At 53.5% G+C, this 17,995-nt stretch overlaps 1 protein-coding gene across 1 annotated transcript in view; it reads right to left on the minus strand.

Annotated features, from left to right (window-relative positions):
• Positions 1–17,995, minus strand: part of ASTN2 (astrotactin 2) — a gene marked incomplete at both ends in the record, with an annotated part of 316,075 nt that overhangs the window by 141,859 nt on the left and 156,221 nt on the right. Inside the window, one exon of the mRNA XM_084298804.1 lies at positions 4,537–4,687. Coding sequence (XP_084154930.1) covers positions 4,537–4,687 — 151 coding nt within the window. The remainder of the gene's footprint in view (positions 1–4,536; positions 4,688–17,995) is intronic.

Below are 17,995 nucleotides of genomic sequence, written 5' to 3' on the forward strand. Positions count from 1 at the left end.
GAAAATGCAGATTTGATGAAGCTTAAGTGCTTTATGGGATTTCATCAATTACAACTCAAAATTCATTGGGAAATTAGGAAAGCATTTAATTTTGACAAGGTTGAAATGTTTTAGTTTCCACTGCTTAATTTTGTTTTTATTTCAGGCTGTACACCGGGATAATGTCATATATAACATAAAGCTCCAGATGATAATGGTGGAACGAAACATTTCCCCCTCCTTTGTAGGAAGGAGATGTTTTGAACCAATATACTCTGGAATTTGTGCATGGGGGGGTTTCTGCACTGGTTTTTGGTTTGGGCTGAAGCTCCCAAACACCCAGCGTCCCCAAAGAACACCAGTGCTCGGTTTCACCTGCTTCATTTTGCAGAAGCTCCCTGCTCCCCTCCATCCCCAGGAAGCCCCTGGATGGCTCGTGCTGGAAGGAGAGGCCCTGGCCCGCTCCCTCCTTCCTAATCCCATTTCTCTGTGGAATGGTTACACTCCTAAATTAAGCCATTTCTCTGCACCGCTTTGCAGCAGCCGGGGAGCAGCCCATCATTTTGATGCGGAAGAGAGCAAAAGAGAAGGATTAGCTCCAGACAGGCTGAGCTAAGGCTTATGCGTCCGTGTGGACCATGCCAAATTCTCTTCCTTCCATGTCTAAGAAGGCCAGGAGTGACACAGCACAGGTGTCACGGCACAGGCCATGAGGTAATTAAGAGCCCGTCTCCCTTCTGCGTGCTGTGGAGACAAACCCTCTCCTACCTGATGGGTTGACCCCATGATCATGAAGAAGAGCAGATTACATTGTGCTTGTGGCCATCTTTTTTTCTTAAATTAGAAAAAAAAAAATCTGCTATCAGGAGCTCAGTCTGAGAGTAGTAAGATGGTGCTGATCTGCTGGATTTAATGTGCAGAACAGCAGTGCTTGGTCCCTTCCTTCTTGCTGGCACCTCTCAGGGGGTGCTCTGGGGCTGACCGAGCCCTGCTCCATGGACAGGAACCATCAGATCCCCCCCCCCCTGCTGCTGCAAAGTTGCTTGCAGAGCAGGGAAACAAGGAGCTTAACTGTGCTGCTGCCCTGATGTGAGACCCCGAGCTGCCCTCCCCACCGCTGCCTGGCCAACACGTGTCCTCCTGCTGCTCCTGGAGGTCCTCGTGGTGGTGAGACCCATCCCAAGGGGCACGGCTGGGCTGAGACACATGGACATGGTCACCAGCTGGGGCTGCAAACCCAAGGCAAGTGACAAGTGGGGAAACCTGAGTTGTAGCCACGTTGCAGGTGTTTCCTTCATTCCCTCAGGTCCAATAAATGACCTCCATGGGTGGTCAAGCCCTCTCCTTCTTCCAGCACCTCTTCCCTCCTGGCTGAGCGGTTACCGATGTGCCAGCAAAAGTGGTCAGCACTATATATTCCTCCAGGGACTATAACCCGACTTGCTCCTCCTGTACAGCTCCTCCTGGCTTGTCGGGATCCCTGGACGATGGCACAACCCTCACACTGCGCTCAAGGGGCAGACCAGAGCCACTGGATTTAGGGATGCTCTCTGGGATTTTGTTTTCCTCGGAAATGCCTGGCTTCCTCTGACCTGTCAACAATATGGAAGCAGAGGCGTTTCCTAGAGCCTGGGGGGTATTTTGTTGTGTTGCAAAGTCGGGCTCCGAGACAAGGCTCCGGTTAGCAATCCCAACCACAGGTATAGCAAGGAGGCAACTCACACTGCCGAAAATGAAGCAAGGAATAAAAATCCTCCGATAAGTAAAAAAGCGCAGAAAACCATTAAGTACTAATGCCATCTACTGGGTACAAGGAAAAATAACAGAAAAAAAAAAAAAAAAAAAAAAAAAAAACACGAGAAAAGGGAAAAAAAAGACCCCGCTGGGAATCCAGCAGCCATGGCCCTGAGAATCACCCTTCCCATATAGAGCCCAGTGCTGAGACTGCAGGTCTGAGCCCCGGGTCTCCCAGGTGCCTTACCAGGGCGACGTGCTCGTGTCCCCTCCAGGAGCCCAAGGAGACCGACCTGGAGAGCCCCCAGCCAACATCTGCAAGCATTTGCCCCCCAGTGTCTTAAACGTGTCCCTTGAAGACCAAACAATTAGGTAATGGCAGGGTCTGCGCTGCTAAAAGCCCTATGATAAATGCATCCTCGCTCCCCAGAATTACTGGAAGCTGTGTTCAGGGCATGAAGGAGCTGGTAACAGATGATGATTATAAATAAAAGGAAGAAGAAATCTTTGAGATTTGCGCTGTTCCCTGGTTGAGCTGCAAGGCTCCGGCTCTGGTGGGTATTAATTGCTTACAAGCCCACATGTATATTTTATGCTCAGTACCTGCCTGGAACATTTGTTGGATTTAGCCTTGATTGATGAACCACTGATTATATACTTCTGTGGTCCTCGGCAAATTAATAAACTGTTGACTGGTAAAGATTAACAACATGTCATGATTCGAGAAACAGTGTCCAGAGTGAAGCTGAAGCAAACCTAGTGCTAAAATTAGTATGCGAGTGCTCCCTGAACTCTATAAAAAGGGGATAGTTTAATTAAATTACATCCCGATATTGCCCATAGCACTTACCAAATTGGCAAATTGAGTTCACAGCAGTTCAGCTTTAAAACTAACTGACATCCCTGCAAATGTGCAGCAAATGACCCCATCCCTGCTGGCACTGGAGAGCCAGCTCACGCCCGCAGCCTGGGGAGGCAGCTGGGGAGGAGACGCTGGCACCGAGACTGGGGCCGGGGGGACTCAAGGTCACGGCCAAAGGTTGTGGCTGGGTCAGAAACTCGGCTCCCACCACCTGCAGTCGCACCCTGCGCCACAAACACAGCCCGTAGGGAGCCCGGATTGGGGAATCGCTGGGTTTGGCTTTTTTTTTTTTTTTTTTTTTTTCCCCCCCAGGAAACAGCCACGTTTGCTTGCAGTGCTGCAGTTCCTGGGCACCTGCAGGGCACCGATGGGTGTAAAATCCTGCAGGGGGGGAAACAGCAGCAGGGGGGCAGGGCAGGGGCGAGGTGGCTGCACCCCAGCACCGCTGCATCCCCAAACTCCCTGCCCGGCTCCTGCCGAAGCTCCACGCCAGCAGGTGGGATGTTAGGGAGAAAGGCAATTTCCCGAGCAACAGAGCATGAGGCCGTTTGCAAAGCAGCTCCGGCGTGTCTCCACGGGGAGGGCTGCGTTAAATCCCCCAGCATCACGTCGGGGATGAAAGCAGCCCCCTGTTATGGGGCTCAGCACTGCTGTCCCCAGGCTTTGGGGAAAAAGGAGCCACGAGGAGGGACGGGCATCGCAGAGACCGTCTGGTGTGATGGGGGCACGGGGTCCAGGGCACCCCCAGGGCCCCAGGCAGCACCCCTAGCCCACAGCCCTCGGGGAGCAGCAGGAGGTGACTCCCACTCCTTCCTCCCGGCCTTCCTGCCGGAGGTGTTTTGTTCTCCTTAAATACAGCCTCGTTTAGCCATTACAAAAGCAGGGGGGGTTATTTTCCCTGAGTGACACAGTTTTCAATTTCTGCCGCTCTGTGTGCCGGCACGGTGAATGCTAGGCCTGTAATATATTGACAATTTCTATCTTAATATATCTTGACTTTTAAAAAGAGGCATCTCTTCCCAGCGGCACAGGGCAATCAGAGCCCCGATTGTTTCTGACAGTGTCTGGGAGGCACATTAGTTTCCAGAGCAAAATGACACCCAAAAAAAAGGAGAAAAAGGAAAAAAAAAAAAAAAAAAAGCCTGAAAGCGAGCCCCTCCCTGGAAAGGGCCAGAACAAAAGAAAACAACAATGGCAAAAGAAAGCACAAAAGGGGGAGGAATAGGAAGGAGGAGACGCGGGCGCTGCAGGGCCGAGCGCTGCTGTGACACATCAGGCTGCCGTGCTAAATGGCCTTAACAAGCAATCGGAGAAGGGGATAATGAAAACGCCACCCCGGAGACGGCACCACTCCAGCCTGACCTTTCCAGGCTGCTGCCGTGTATAAACATCTTCAATAAATAAAGAGACACTTAACTCCTGCCTCGGCGGCGGGCAGGGGTGACGGGCGCAGCCTGCGGGAGCTGGGGGCCGTGGAGCAGGGGCTGGGGGCAGCTGGTGCCGTGCTGTGATCCCCTGCGATCCCCTCTGATGGCACTTCCCCTCTGGGCAGGCGTACAAGCATTCCTGTGCTAATCCTTGTCTTGTTCTGGGCAGATGGAGCCGCGATGCTCCAGCTTCCCCTGGCAGTTTCCCGAGGCTCTGCCCCCTGCCCCGTGGTTCAGGCTCACTCCTCGCCCCAACCAGCGGTGCCGTTGCCATCAGGAGAGGGGGCAGAGCCGGCTGGTGTGCTGAGCCCCGAGCCAGCCTGCTCAGAAGCATGGCAAAACCCCTCTGCGCATCGATAGCTGGGAACAGCTCAGAGCATCTGCCCCAAATCTGGGGTCTGAGAGGGCTCTGGGCACAGCCGGCTGTCTGCTCAGACGTGAGCATGTTCAGAAACAGATCAAAATATCTGCTGTACTCAGCGTGCAGCCCAGAGCAAGCAGCAGCATCCCCTCGGTCCCATCCCCGGTACGTACCACGCAGCCCGTCGAGTCCACCTTGCGGTCCGACACGCACTTGAAGTTGCGGGTGCAGCCGCCGTTGTTGCGGGAGCAGTCCCGGACCGGCCCGAAGGAGGAGAGCAAGTCATTGATGGTTTCGAAGTAGGTGGACAGCATCGCTTCTTCCCTTGGAGAGAAAAGGCACCGTTAGAGAGGGTGGGGAGGGACGGGGAGGCAGCGGCAGGGGCAGCGCCACACCTCATCCCCGAGGAGGGCTGCTCTGGCAAAACCACGGCGTGAGAGGAACAAAACTCGGTCGGGGGAAGTGTGCCAAGAGTGTGAAGGCTTGATGACCTTGCTGCATAATTCATTCGCTGCACAGCTTTGACATCCTTGAGAAAAATCAGCCAGCTCTGAGGTTGCCAGGTCTACCTGCCCGCCATTCCCGTGCAAGCTGCCCGCTACAAGAAGCCTGGTTGGTATTGCTAGTGGGGAACCAGCCCCATACGAGCCAACAGGGAATCCACAACAGTGAAACTCCTCGTGGAGGTTTTACACCTGAGCCAAGCCTCCCTGAGCACCCGCACCCCATCCATCACGTGGGGATGTCCCTTAGGATTTAAAGCCACACAAAACGTAGCTTTGCTTTCTTGCTGGGATGTGGCCGGGGGATGCTCGTGCCTGCGGGGCTGGGGACCCCAGCGGGGTTTGGGGGTGTCTTGGCACAGCTTCTCCACCACGTCCCTGCACACCCCGGGCACAGCTGTGCTCTGAAATGCCTTTCTTAAACATGCAAGAAGCGCTAACGTTGATGAATTCAGTGGCCATATAAAGACTTGAGAAGCTCCCAGCCCTGCCTCTCCGAGCTGCGCACACAGCAGATTTTGTCTGTGACAAAGTACTCGGCACTTTGTGCTGGGTTCTTGCTAAGGGAACGCAGATGCTTGTTGAGAGCTCTGAGCATCTCCGAGGTATTTGTCATCCGCAGAGCATGTTCTGTGCATTAACAGATTGCCACAACCCATCTTGGGCACCGGATCCGGACACCGACAGCAGCGACGCGTGGGAGACGAAGCGCTTCACCCAAGGTCAGGGAACAAGTCGGTGATGGAGATGGACCTGCCCTCCACAGGCTATTTATTAGATCTTTATCCAGAGGAGGCTGCAAATAAGCACTGACCTTCCAGCCTTAAACCACCCGCGAGGCAGTGCCGGCAGCCACGCGGCGCTGCCACCGCCCTGCGGCACCTCCCCTGCTCTCCCAGCGGCACCAAACAGCCCGCACGGCCACTCGATGCCCGCTGCTACGCTCTGGTTTTGGAGTTTTTTTTAACTCAAAAACCTCACGCTTGGCAACAGAACGGCAGAGGAGGAATATTCAGCAGTCCCTGAGGACGGCGGCGGAGCAGCGCTGCACCAGCCGTCAGAGGAGGGCCCCTGCGCACACAGTCGCCGTCACGCTCACGCACGCAGCCCTGCCAACACCCAGCGCTGGAAAAAGCATGAGTCAGGCCTTAAAAAAAAAATGGTAATGAGATTGGCATAAAAATGATGAGATTTTAAAAATAAATCAATCATTAGGAGGGTTTTTTCCTTAATTTGCCTTCTGCTTTCTGAGCCTTTAGGGCGTAATTGAGGTTTTTTTCCCTGCAAACGTGCAGGCCAGAAATCATCCGAAGACCAAACCCAACAAAAAGCAGCAGCTTTCAAGTCGAGTTCTAACAGATTTAGGATTTTCAGGCAATTCTTGGATTCCAGAAGCCGGGACTCACTGTCTGCACTGCCCGCTTTCACCCCAATTAATGCTTCCCAATTAACTTTTCCCTTTTGCTTATCTCATTTCCCATATTCCCCCTCTCTTGGCCCATCTCCTAGATTTTCCAGTATATTTGGAGCTGAATCTCCCTCTGTCCTTTCTTGGTCATGTTTCAAATATCTTTAGAGGCCCTTTTCTATTAGCACTCTGTTCCCACCAGAATTTGCAGCTCCTCCGAAGTGAGGGAGTGCGAAAGGCAGAATATATTAGATCAAGGCGCATATTTCTGCGGGAGGGAAGTGGGGAGAGAAAGGGCATATTATTCACTAAGCAAAAAAAAAAAAAAAAAATCAACCAAAAAATCCACAAAAAATCTTGATGACTCCCCCACCGGCCACACGGAAAGCTCAGCCCCACCTGGGTCGGATGCTGAGCACCTCGGGACCGCACTGGGCTTTAATTCCAGCCTGGAGGCACAAACGCGGGGAGGCTCACGCACCTGCTGCAATCAGAGGGGGGAGCAGGAATCTCACTCTCCAAAACGGTGGCTGGCATCACAGATCACCGCAGAGGAGCCTGAATGAGCCATTAAGAGCATTAAAATATTAACGTCTCTGGGAGGTGGGGAAGCACAGCTGGAGGCACGCGTTGAAATGTCACCAGCCCCAGCCGGGCAGCCCCAGCCCCTCTGCCTCTTCCCCCCCAGCTCCTGCCCTTGATGCTGCCCAGGCCCCCACTTGGGTGCCCACTCCTCCACTACCCAGATGGGTTAGGGGAAAATGGATGGTATTTTACCAGTATTTTACGCCTGTCCTGAGCGTAGCCAGAGCACCAGAGCCCTGCTGTGCCTGTCAGGCTGAGCTTGCCATGTGTGGGAAACTGGAGAGTTGTCCAAAGGTTGGGGATCCTGGAATGGAGAGGACGGGGAGCTGGATGCTCGATGCCCCACACAGGTTGTATTTACTGTGTCACACACTTGGAGGCAGTGGGAGATCTGAAAGGCGTGTATCCTCATCCAAAAAGTAACAGAAAGGTGGAGCAGGGCAGAGGAGCAAAATTTCCCTGCGTGCCCGAGCTCCTTAGTGCTGTGCCACAGCCAGGTGGAGAAAATGGGACACCCCCATGGGGTCCCCAACCCTGGCACACCGGGGGGATGGGGCAGCTCCCCAGCAGCCCCAAGAAGGCATTGAGGACTGTCAAAAGGGCATTTAGGTGCGAGTGACCTCGTTTCTCACACCGGATTCCCCACAAGCACACGCACACCCGTGAACACACGCACACTTGTGCTTCACTCCCCAGCTCTCCAGGCACCCCCAGACACCCAGGTGATATTTTCCAATGAAATGCACTCTGCTCCCTGCCAGAGCCCGCCGATCACACAGCACACCTTGGTAAAACTTACCCTCCTGACAAGTTATAACACCACAAGGGGTCTGTGCAGCATGGCACAGCAGCCCTGTTCTCCACCAGACCTTGCACAGCTCCCGCACAGGCCCGTGGTGCCCACCCCGTGCCACCTCCTGTCACCTGTGTGTGTGTCACTTCACTCCAAAATGCTTTCCTCTTCAACCTCATCACGGCTCCGCATCCTCCCCCTTTGTTCCAGGCCCTCATTAATGAAGCAGATTCAGTGACAAATATTGCTGGGGGTTATTTATTCATGAAATATCAACACCGTGCAATTCTCAAAGCCTCCAAAGTGCTCATCTCAGAATAAGCTCCTGAGCATCACAGTGGCTCTGCTCTCCAGCTCATCTTGGAAGGGGATTAGTGGGTGTTATTCAACTCAGCTGCCCCTTTTTATTGCCTACTAATGGTTAAAGACTTCAGCATCTTACAAGGTTAACCATCACTGAGAAAAACAAGGAAGAAAAGGAGGCAAGCTGGGACTTAGCTAGCGCTGCTCCACCATCTGCTCCCCGAGCTGTGTTTGGAGAGGGATCAGGCTGGAGGTTTGGGGCCCATGCCTCTCTGCATGCTGCAGTGCCAAGGCAGCGTCACCCCGAGGAGACAACGCGGTGCCCCACGTGGAGTATCCCACTGCTCTCCTGCACCTCGTCCTCCCCCAGCAGCAGGGCCACGCACAGGGGGTGTCACTGTCACCCCGGTCCCACACCCGGACAGGCCCTGGCTGCCTTCAGCTGCAGGGAGCAGCACACAGGGGACGTGCCTGGCCCAGGGCAAGGGCAGCGCCAGTCCCCCAGGGACCCTCATTCCCTGCTTCCATCAAGACCCCACTCGGGGACCTTACCAGCACTTGCAAAAGAGCACTTAGCAATGCACACCCAGATTCTCCGTTTTTCAGCCCAACAGATGCTTCCCTGAGCAACTTTGACTGGTTCCTGGCCATGAAGCTTCTGTGCTGCAGGTGTGGGGAAAGGGCTGCCCTCCTTGCTGCTGTGGGGTGTCTCCCTGTGCAGCCAGACATTACATCCAGATCCCCCCTGGATCCTTCCTTCTTGGCATCTCACCCGGGGACAGATTTACCCTGAGCAATGCCTGAGGTCCCCAGCTATGCCACGAGCACTTATTTCTCCCCATGCATCATGTTTTCAGAGCACCACCTGTGCTCTCACCTGCTCCCGTCTTTCTCTCTCCTCTTCCTTTTCCCCTCACGTCTCTTTTTCCTCTGCTAAAACAGCCAGCACTGAAATCATTACTGAGGGTGCTGAACTCTGCATCGAGCTGCAGAGCAAACTGCTCGGAGGAACCACTGGGACCGTGGATGCCAGAGCTGGGGGAGCCCCTGGGTGCCTGGCTCGGCGCTCGTGGAAGCTGGGGAGCTGGGGAGGGCGAATGCTCTCAGCTGCGAGTTTGAAAGATCAGCCCTGAGAGGGAATTGCAGCCTGTAGTGGAAGCCAAGCTCACTTAGTCCTTTGTCCCTGGCTTGCGTCAAACCCCGGCGATGCAGAGCTCCGGGAGGCTGAACAACGCCGAGCTCAGCTCGTTACAGAAGCGATGCGCTTCCCAAAGCTGAGAGTGTGCTGCAAAACCAATAATCACATTTTGTAAAACACAACTTACATACATATGGAGAAGCATTACCTCTGCAAAGCCGAGCGTGCAGACATGAGGTGTCAGGATCTGACCGGCCCAGCTGCGCGCAGGCAGGACACGAGGCGTCCACGCTCATTTGCACAGCAGGGCCACACTGCTCCCTGGGGATTTCCCTTCCCTGGGGTCACCCAAAGACCCCAAAGCCCCCTCTACATTACTTCATTTTCACACCTCTGTCCACGGTCCTGGTATTACTTCATTCACGATCACGTTGGGGAATGAAGGCAATGAGAGAGAGGGATTAAAGGTGCTCGCCACTGTTGGGTCTCCAGCTGGAGATGCTGTCAAAGTTATTTACAGTACTCCTAGCACTTCAGGTGCTCGTGGCACCATTCCAGCTGGTTTCATCATGACACAGGCTCAGCAGTTTTGTATAAAGAGCTGTGCAGTTAAACATCCAAACTATGACAAATGTGCAATAAATGGTCACCTGAAAAAAAGTGGTCTCTGATTAAAAAGCCACAGAGCATGATTCTCCCAAGAATTCAAGATTATTTTTTTAAAAAATTCTGCCTGCAAGAAGAGACCAGCGTCTCTACAACCCTCTCCTCCACCCACTGCACTGTTAACAGCATCTGCAGTGAATGAAGTGACCGCTTCCTGCAGCACCAAGCCACGAGGCATCTCCAGAGCGAGCATTTCCACACACTGAGAGAGCAAAGATGCTCCGGGAAGCCGGTCTGCAGGCACGGCATCAAAGGGGCCACTAAGGACAGACGTGGTTCATGGGGCTGCCTTAAAGGGGATGGCAGCTTCTGCCTTACAAACTGCACGGTTTCAATCTTTAAGCTCACCTCCCCAGCCAGGTTTCTTAACGTGGTACAAGGAGATGTGTGGGCACGGAGCGGATTGCTTATTTTATGTGGAGTTTCTCAAGTCTGCCCAGTGTACCCACAGACGTTTTTCAGTCATTCTGACAGGGGTGGGAGGTTTGAAGAAAAACTGTCATCCATGTCAGGTCCTAAACTGTGCTAAATCAGCCTGATTTGGGTGGCATCAGAGAAGGCATTTCCGTGGAGCTACCTGTCACACCACTGCCGATGAGCTGCTTACTATCAATTTTCCTGATAGTTCCACTTCTTTTGGTAATGCTATAATAAATGCTTGCAAGAAAGCAAAAACAAAAACAAACAAACAACAAAAAGCTCTCCCAAGAACCTTGAGGTTGAAAGTGTCAAGAATTTCCTACCACGCTTCAATAATTTGCTAGAGAGTCAATAAAACCATCGCTCCGCCGGAGCGTTTCAAAGCTTGCCTTGGCAACCAGAAGGACCAGAAATTTAATTAAAGCAAAGCAAAACAAACACTACACAATAAAAGCAGCCTGACAAAACCCACCCCATACAGCAACTGTCCCAGTGGGCACAGGGTGGCCAGGGAAAGGTCCCCCTAGTCCCACTTGATGTCCCCTCAAGCTCTGCAGTGCAGCTCTGCCCCGTGAAGGGTTGGGACGCCACACGTGAAATGACCAAGACTTTTCCCATTCTTAACATTTTTCCCATCTCAGGAAAGCCTCAGCAGTGCTGCTTTGACCCTGCAGGAGCCAAAAGCTAACCAAGTGCCCTCTGTGCACAGCGGCACTGGCTCACTCTCCCAAGCAACCACAGCACGGGCAGGTTTAAGAAAAGGCACGAGAACCATGATGAAGTTGATGAACCACATTCGTTAAGTGCCCTGGAGATATGTGCATCAGCAGCCAGTTCACAGCAGCTCATAACGACCCCCAAATTCACCAGGTTGCATGTCCCATGCAGTGGTGGCACCATCCAGATGCTCCTGCGCTGCAGGCCCTGTAACAGCAAAATGCAGGATGGGGTGGGATGGGACAGGGTGGGACAGGGTGGGACGGATGGGTCACGATGGGATGGGTTTGTCCCTCAGGGGGACAGAAAACTCCCCAGAAGCACAGGTCTCAGCCTTGCCGTGCCACGCTGGGCAGACATCGCCACTCGCTGCACGCCTTCCACACACTCCTCATTAGTCTCATCAGGCGCTAATTATTCAAGGCAGGATGTGACTTTCCCTGTTTTGAAGGTGTCTGGCACTGATGGAGCCATTTTTCCCCCTTTCACACAAAGGTGGATCCCTGGTGGTACTGTCACAGCTGCTCCTAAAACCTCAGCTAACTGCCCCGAAAGGACTTCCCAGCAATCTGCTTCCCTCTGTACTGGCACCAAGAGACAGACACACCGAGTCCAGGTGTGCTAGCTTTTGTTATGAAGTTTGTTAAATAACTACGAAAGCCTCAAAATTACCTGAGATGAGCCTGACCCATTTCTTTCCCTTCCCTTCTTGCACACAGCTACTCCAAACTTCACTTGCAAAGAAAAAACTCTTCACAACCTGATTTGTGCACGTTCAGAAAGCTGCAGCATGCCAGAAGCATGTGGAAAGCACAGCTTCAACTCCTTAAGAGATGGAATAATACAAAATTGTCACACTCGGAGCACCGGGAAAAGAAACTTGGAGGCTCAGGGAGGAGCCGCGGCAGCCCCGGGTACAGCCAGGGTCACCCAAGCACTGCGAACACCGACCTGCACCTTGTGGCCAGGGGCTCCAGGCAGCTCCAACCCTTAATAATTTAAACAATTAACAGCGGTGGAATCTGCTTGCTTAACATGGAATCGGTGGTAGTAATACGTCCTAATTGATAGTAATTGAACACTAATTAACTTACAAAGTAATATGTTTATCTAGCTAAATGGATCACGCTAATGGTGCGGGGTTATCAGTCGGGGAAGCAATGCATAATTAAAAAAATACATAAATGGAAATTATCAAATGATTTCTCTATGCTAATTAATATTTTTATTAGCTCAGTTTGCCCAGCAATTCCTTCCATCCCATCTTCCCAATGTATTAATTTCAAAGTTGTGGCTGTGTAAATACATTTCTGCCTTACGTTTAGGAACACAAGCGGAGGGACCCTTCCCTGCTCAGAGGCGAGGCGGCGTCAGGCAGGAAGGCGAAAATCTGGGCAGGAGAGGGACCGGAGGCAGCAGCAAGTGCTGCTGGGCACACCTCACTGATGCTGCAGCGAGATGAGGCATCTGGAACCACCTCCAAACCTCCCAGTTAAATGATGTGATCTGCTGGTACCTGGGTGCGACCCAGCGGAGGGACACACCGCACTCACTTAATCCCCAGGGAGCAAAGCCACAAAGCCCTCCAGGCTTTCTCTGCCTGCATGTCGGGATCTCCAGCAGCAAAGAGGTCCTGCAGAGCACCTTCTCTGCGAGGCAGACCCGGAGTGAACCCCCCAAGGAAAGCCCTAAATGACTGCAGACCCCACGGACAGCACAAAGCCGCTGAGCCACGGACCCAGCCCGCAGCCCCGCACAGCGCGGGCACGCACCGGGTGTGTGCGAAGTAGAGGGAAGGAAACGGCACAGGTTGCGAAGTCACATACTCAAAACTTCGGAAAATGTGAGACCTAAGGTTGCCTAGGCAACCTTAATTCAGCCCCCGGTGATTATGCACTCTGATGAAGGTGTTGATTGCCAGACCACACACGCGAGGGTTATCTGAACGACCCGATCCTCCCCGGCTGCCGGAGGTGATGGTGCTGAGCAATAGCTCAGCGTCTCCAGGGGCCAGAAAGAGCGGGGAGCTTGGCATTAGGGCATCCCAAACCGACCCCAGCTGCCTCTGAACACCTGCAGGTTTCTCAGTGCCTCGCAAACAAATCCATTTGCAGCTTCTCGGCGTGTTTGCTCCTCGTTGGAGGACGCAGAGCTCCCCTTCATCGTGCTCTGCCCAGACACTGCTCTGCATGCACAATTACTCGGCTCCTCATGGGTTGCTTGTTGGTTGCTCGACGCCAGGAAGCAGCAGTATTTCACAACCAATAAAGTGATTAAGTTCCCAATCTACCTGTTATCGTCCCCGTTTTACAGATGGGGAGCCAAGACCTGGGAACGGTAATGTAAAAAAATATCCCCTGCATTACGTGAACCAAATCTGAGACATTTAGACTTGATTTTTCAGAGTACTTAGCATTAAATGACACTTCCTCTGCTCGCAGCACAGCTCTCATTGACTCGGGTGGAAGTTTTTACTGCTCCACATTAACGCAGATCATTCCCCGAGCAGGTTCATTGCCTGTGCTGAGCGAGGCAGAGGTGAAAAGCAGTGCGTGACCATGCCATTAGAGACGTTTCCATAATGCATATGCACAGAGGGGCTGCCTGAAGGCTGCACTGCAAACTGGCCCTGGCACCTGTTGGCTTTGGAGCTCGGCAACCTTAATAAGGTTTGCTAAAGAGGAGGTCGCCTGGGGTTTTATTCTGGGGAGGGAGGAAGGGGAAGGTGTTGCGAGCGCTCAGTTTCTTAAGCTGGAAAAGAAGGAATTCATCTCCAGCAGCTGCCAGGAGCAGCCATCGCTCAGCCTGCGGGCGGGCAGAGCTCTTCACCCTCAGCTGCAGGAGCAGGGCCCTTCCTGCCCCGCTCACGGTCCTGTCCCCTCTCGTCCTGGTGTGTCCCATTCCCCCGGGTCCTCTTCCTGACCCTTTTGGCTGCCTGCTGCCTCCCTCCCTGGGGATGCTTTCTGTGCTCAGCCAGGGAGCTAAAATCAACCAAGACTGCATAAAGCAGTTGGAGGTTTTCGGAAGAGCTTTTAAGCTGGCCAAATTAATGTATTTTGTTGATTGTTTTTTGTTTGTTTGGTTGTTGTTTTTTTTTTTGTTGTTTGTAAAAGAGCCTCATAAATGTTTGCCTCAATCCCCTGCCACGGTTTTGCCTGGAGAAGCGAAAGAAATCTTAGAAAAACAAGCAATCAAGCAAAATCCTGGACAGAAGGCCTGGGATGTATCATCCTAAATTATTAAAGGCTGAAAACATCACGAGATGGGTCAGGCCCCCCCAGTACGAGGCAGCGACTGCCCGGGCTGACCTAGAATACAGCAGAGCCAAGCAGACCGCACTTCAGCTCCGTGCAGCTTGGCCAAAATCCCATTAATCTCCCTTCTGAGATGGCCGGGAGCAGTTCAGCTGACAGCCGACCCCTCTGCAAGGCACACGTGTCCACACCCGACCCGGCCTCATTAAACGTGAGGATGCTGGGGAGGGCCCGAGCACCTGGTCACCTTCCCCAGCTCTTTGCCTTTCAAAATAATTAGTGATCAGCAGTCCAGGACTTCAGCTCGCTGCTTGTTCCCCATCCCCGAGCCACACCTGGTGCTTCATTCGTCACCCTTGGGTGCAGGTCTGGCACCCACAGCTCTGCTCGTGCAGCAGCATCGTGTGCACCTGCCTGCAAAATGTCACCATGCCTGGGCATCCCGAGCCTCTGCAGGGTGAGCAGTGCCTCCAGCAGCACTTTGCAACTGCAAGCCTGCAAATCCCAGCCTGGGATTCAGATTCATATGTTTGCTTAAGCACAAATGCATTGCTGTTTTCTTCTCCTTCCTTTCTACAGCCTTCCAGGGTACTTTGGGGTAAGTTCTGGGATCTAATGGGCTCTTCTGGATCTGAGTTTGCAGCAATTTGTGAGGGTCAGTAGGGAAAGCTGGGCTTTGCAGGGAAACAGGAGAAGGAGCCCATCCGTTCACCTGCAGGCAGGCACCGGGACGAGCCCACATCCCAGCCCCAGCCACCCTCGTTACACAGCGATTGTGGGCTATTTCCAAGGTACCTATAAAGTGCTTAGATGCAGTGGTGAAAAGCACTTTAGAAATGCCAATAGAATTAGATTAGATAAATAGGAAACGGCCAGGGCTGCGGCAGCAGACGGTTATGCCCTGATTTTTCGCAGTTGCTGAGCACCTGCTGCTCCCATCGATCTGCTGCGAGGAGACGGGGCCGAGTCCTGGGAAAGCAGGCGCTGGCGACTGCAGGTAGTGCAGCACCCACGGCTCTCCTGCCACAGCCAGGGCAATGCCAGGCTCTGCGAGAAGGCTTCCTACCCAGATGACCCCCCAAAAAGCACACCACAATTGCCTTTCCCCGATCTCTCTGCATCCCAGGCTCCACCAGACCCCTCCAGCTCCCCTGGTGCTGCACACCAGGGATCGGCCACGGTGTGCCCCCGAGGAGCCAAGCCCCCAGCTGCATTAACCAAACACCACTCGCCTGGGGCACTTCCTAGGGGTGCCTCTGTGCGTCCCTCTCCGTGCACAGCCCCTGCTATAGGTGGTGCCTTCTGTCAGCAACACCCGGTGATTTCCACAAAGCCAGGTGAAGGTCCTCAGACAGAGGAACGGAGGCACAATGGAGTTATTTAGAGCTCATTTCCCGAAGCAGCCTTTGAAGTTAGAATCCAATTAATTTTCTACCTGGGGAGAGATTTGCATAGGAATTCTCCATCCATATGGATGGATATTTTTTTTTTTCCAAAAGGCCTCAGCTCTTATCCAGGCACCCAACGTGGTCCGTGTTTCCCAAGGTGCCCAGCATCCATTAGCAGTCCCTGGGAGCACAGCTGGGTTTGCCACAAGGGCAGCACACACGGGGAAGCTGGCTGGGCACCAAACCCTTCCGAGGACTGCTCCTCCCTGGCTCTGGTCCCTGGGGCACCCTGATCTGCTGCCGCCTTTGGTAGGGACCCTTCGCACCCTGCCCGGCGATGAGGGCACTGCTTTACCTCCCTGAGCAGGAGCTTTGAAAGGGCTTTCTGCTGCCTTACGTCCCTGAACAGGCTCAGCCCAGGATCAGAGATTCCACCACTGGCATGGATGGGCATCCGTGGCTGGGGGAGCACCAAAACCACCCCGTGCAGCAGCCACAGCCCCGTTAGGTCACTGTGGCTTATCCAGACGCTGCCCACACACTGCCAGAAGGGGTTGTCTTTTTATCCCCTTCCCCATGAAGATGCCACATGCCCCGTGCCCCTCCTGCCACCACTGCAGCTCTGCCAGCACGGCCCCAGCGCTGAACAGCCCCCACGCGCTGGCCTGGGCCTGCGAGCTCTTTGGGGCAGGAGCTTTGTTCAGACCCCTGTGTGGGATAACTCTGCTCATTCATCAGTTTTGAACCTGTGCTGCTTCACAGCCTGATGTACACCCTGGCAAAGATGGTGAAAGAAGCAAATCACAGACCCGGGGAGCCTGCGGTGCGGTGCCTGCACACCTCTGATCCAAGGAACGGCTGCACAACGTGGCCTCCAGCCTTCTGAGGAGGACACCGAGCTCCAAATATGCACTAAGCCCCCAGATGCAAATGTTTTACCACCAAACCACACGAACCAGCAGGGAGCAGGCAGCCCTGGCCACCACCTGCAATGAGCTGACCCGCGGGCGTCCTCCCGGCTCGGCAGCCCCAGGGGAGTTGCTGCACATTTTTAGCCTCGCCTGCAGCCATATCACAGAGCGAATGCTGCCAAGCTGTGTCCAGGGCCAGGTGCATTCAGGAAAAAAAAAAAAAAAAAAAGGAAGATAATCAGCACTTTAAAAAAAAAAAAAAAAAAGACAAAAAATCTGGCACTGAACTCTGTTGCATCCATTTTTGTTCCTGCTGAACCAAATTGGCTGCCATCAAAGCAAATGGCAGATGAAGAAAACATTGACTTTCTGCTTGGGTCAATAAACAAGATAAATTGAGCAGGGAGTTGGAAATGGGAACATCATCATTTACCTGGGGAAGGGAGAGGGTTAAAGGCAGAGAGGCCGGAGCTGTGCACTAGCTGTATCTCCAGTGAGGATCAGCTGTCCCCGTTCCCCTGGGAGCTCAGTGCTGGGAGGTCAGCAAATCTTGGGGCTGGGACTCTGCTGCATCACTCAGTCCTTAAAACAGAGCACCCCAGACCCAAATCCTGGGATCGGACCATGGGGGATCCCAGCCACGTGATGGAGCATCTGCTGGTGCCAGAGGCACTGCCATGGGGCCAGGCAGGCGCCTGCAGCACTGCCCAAGGACAGGATAACGCAGCACCGAGCTCACACACAAACACACCCCGATGCCGAAGTTAACTTGGAGCTCCTCTGGACTCACTCAGGTACCGAGCACCTGCAGACATCCTGCTGTTTTCTGTACATCCTCATGTTGTTGCATTATTAAGCGGGGCGTAAAGAATGCACGCATTTATTACAGGCAGAACGGAGCGTGCCCGTTGGCAGATTCTTCGACGGGATCAATTATTGGCACCGAGCGCCCCACATCAAACGTGCCTGGGAGAGCTGTGCTCCAGCAGGGGTGCACCAAGGGCTGAGCCCGCAGGTCAGCGATGGGAGCTGAGGGCAGAGGTGTGAGGGATGGGAGCATCCCCCCCTCGGAGCCGTCCTGCCCTGGTCCATCGCCTTCATTCCAGCTGCCCGTCGGACCCGGGTGCTCAGTCTGAACCACAATTCGCACAAGATGCTGATGTGTGGGACGTGGGCATCACTGTTCCTGCCCGATCGGATCTGTCAGAGCAGGGGAAGCTCGTTGGGGAATCCGTGCTCTGGATGCACATCCAGCAACAGGAGACTGAGCTCAGGAGAAGAGGAGACGGGAAAGAAAAGAAAGGAAAAGAAAAGAAAGGAAAAGCAAAGCCCTGGTGCACTGCAGGACCACCTTCTTCCCCCCGCTCGTTGCATTCCGCTTTTATTTTAGTGCCTATTTGAACAAAAGAGACAAAACGGAAAGGTTTCCATGCTAATTAATCCAAGGTCTGCTCCCAGGGAGCCGAGGGGATGGGATGGGGCTGTGCAGAATACAATTTGCTTCCTTCAAGAGGTGTGAGAGACAGCAATGTAAAACCCAGCGCCG

The sequence above is a fragment of the Netta rufina genome, assembly GCF_964035555.1.
Source record: "Netta rufina genome assembly, chromosome: 20".
In the NCBI taxonomy this organism is placed as follows: Eukaryota; Metazoa; Chordata; class Aves; order Anseriformes; family Anatidae; genus Netta; species Netta rufina.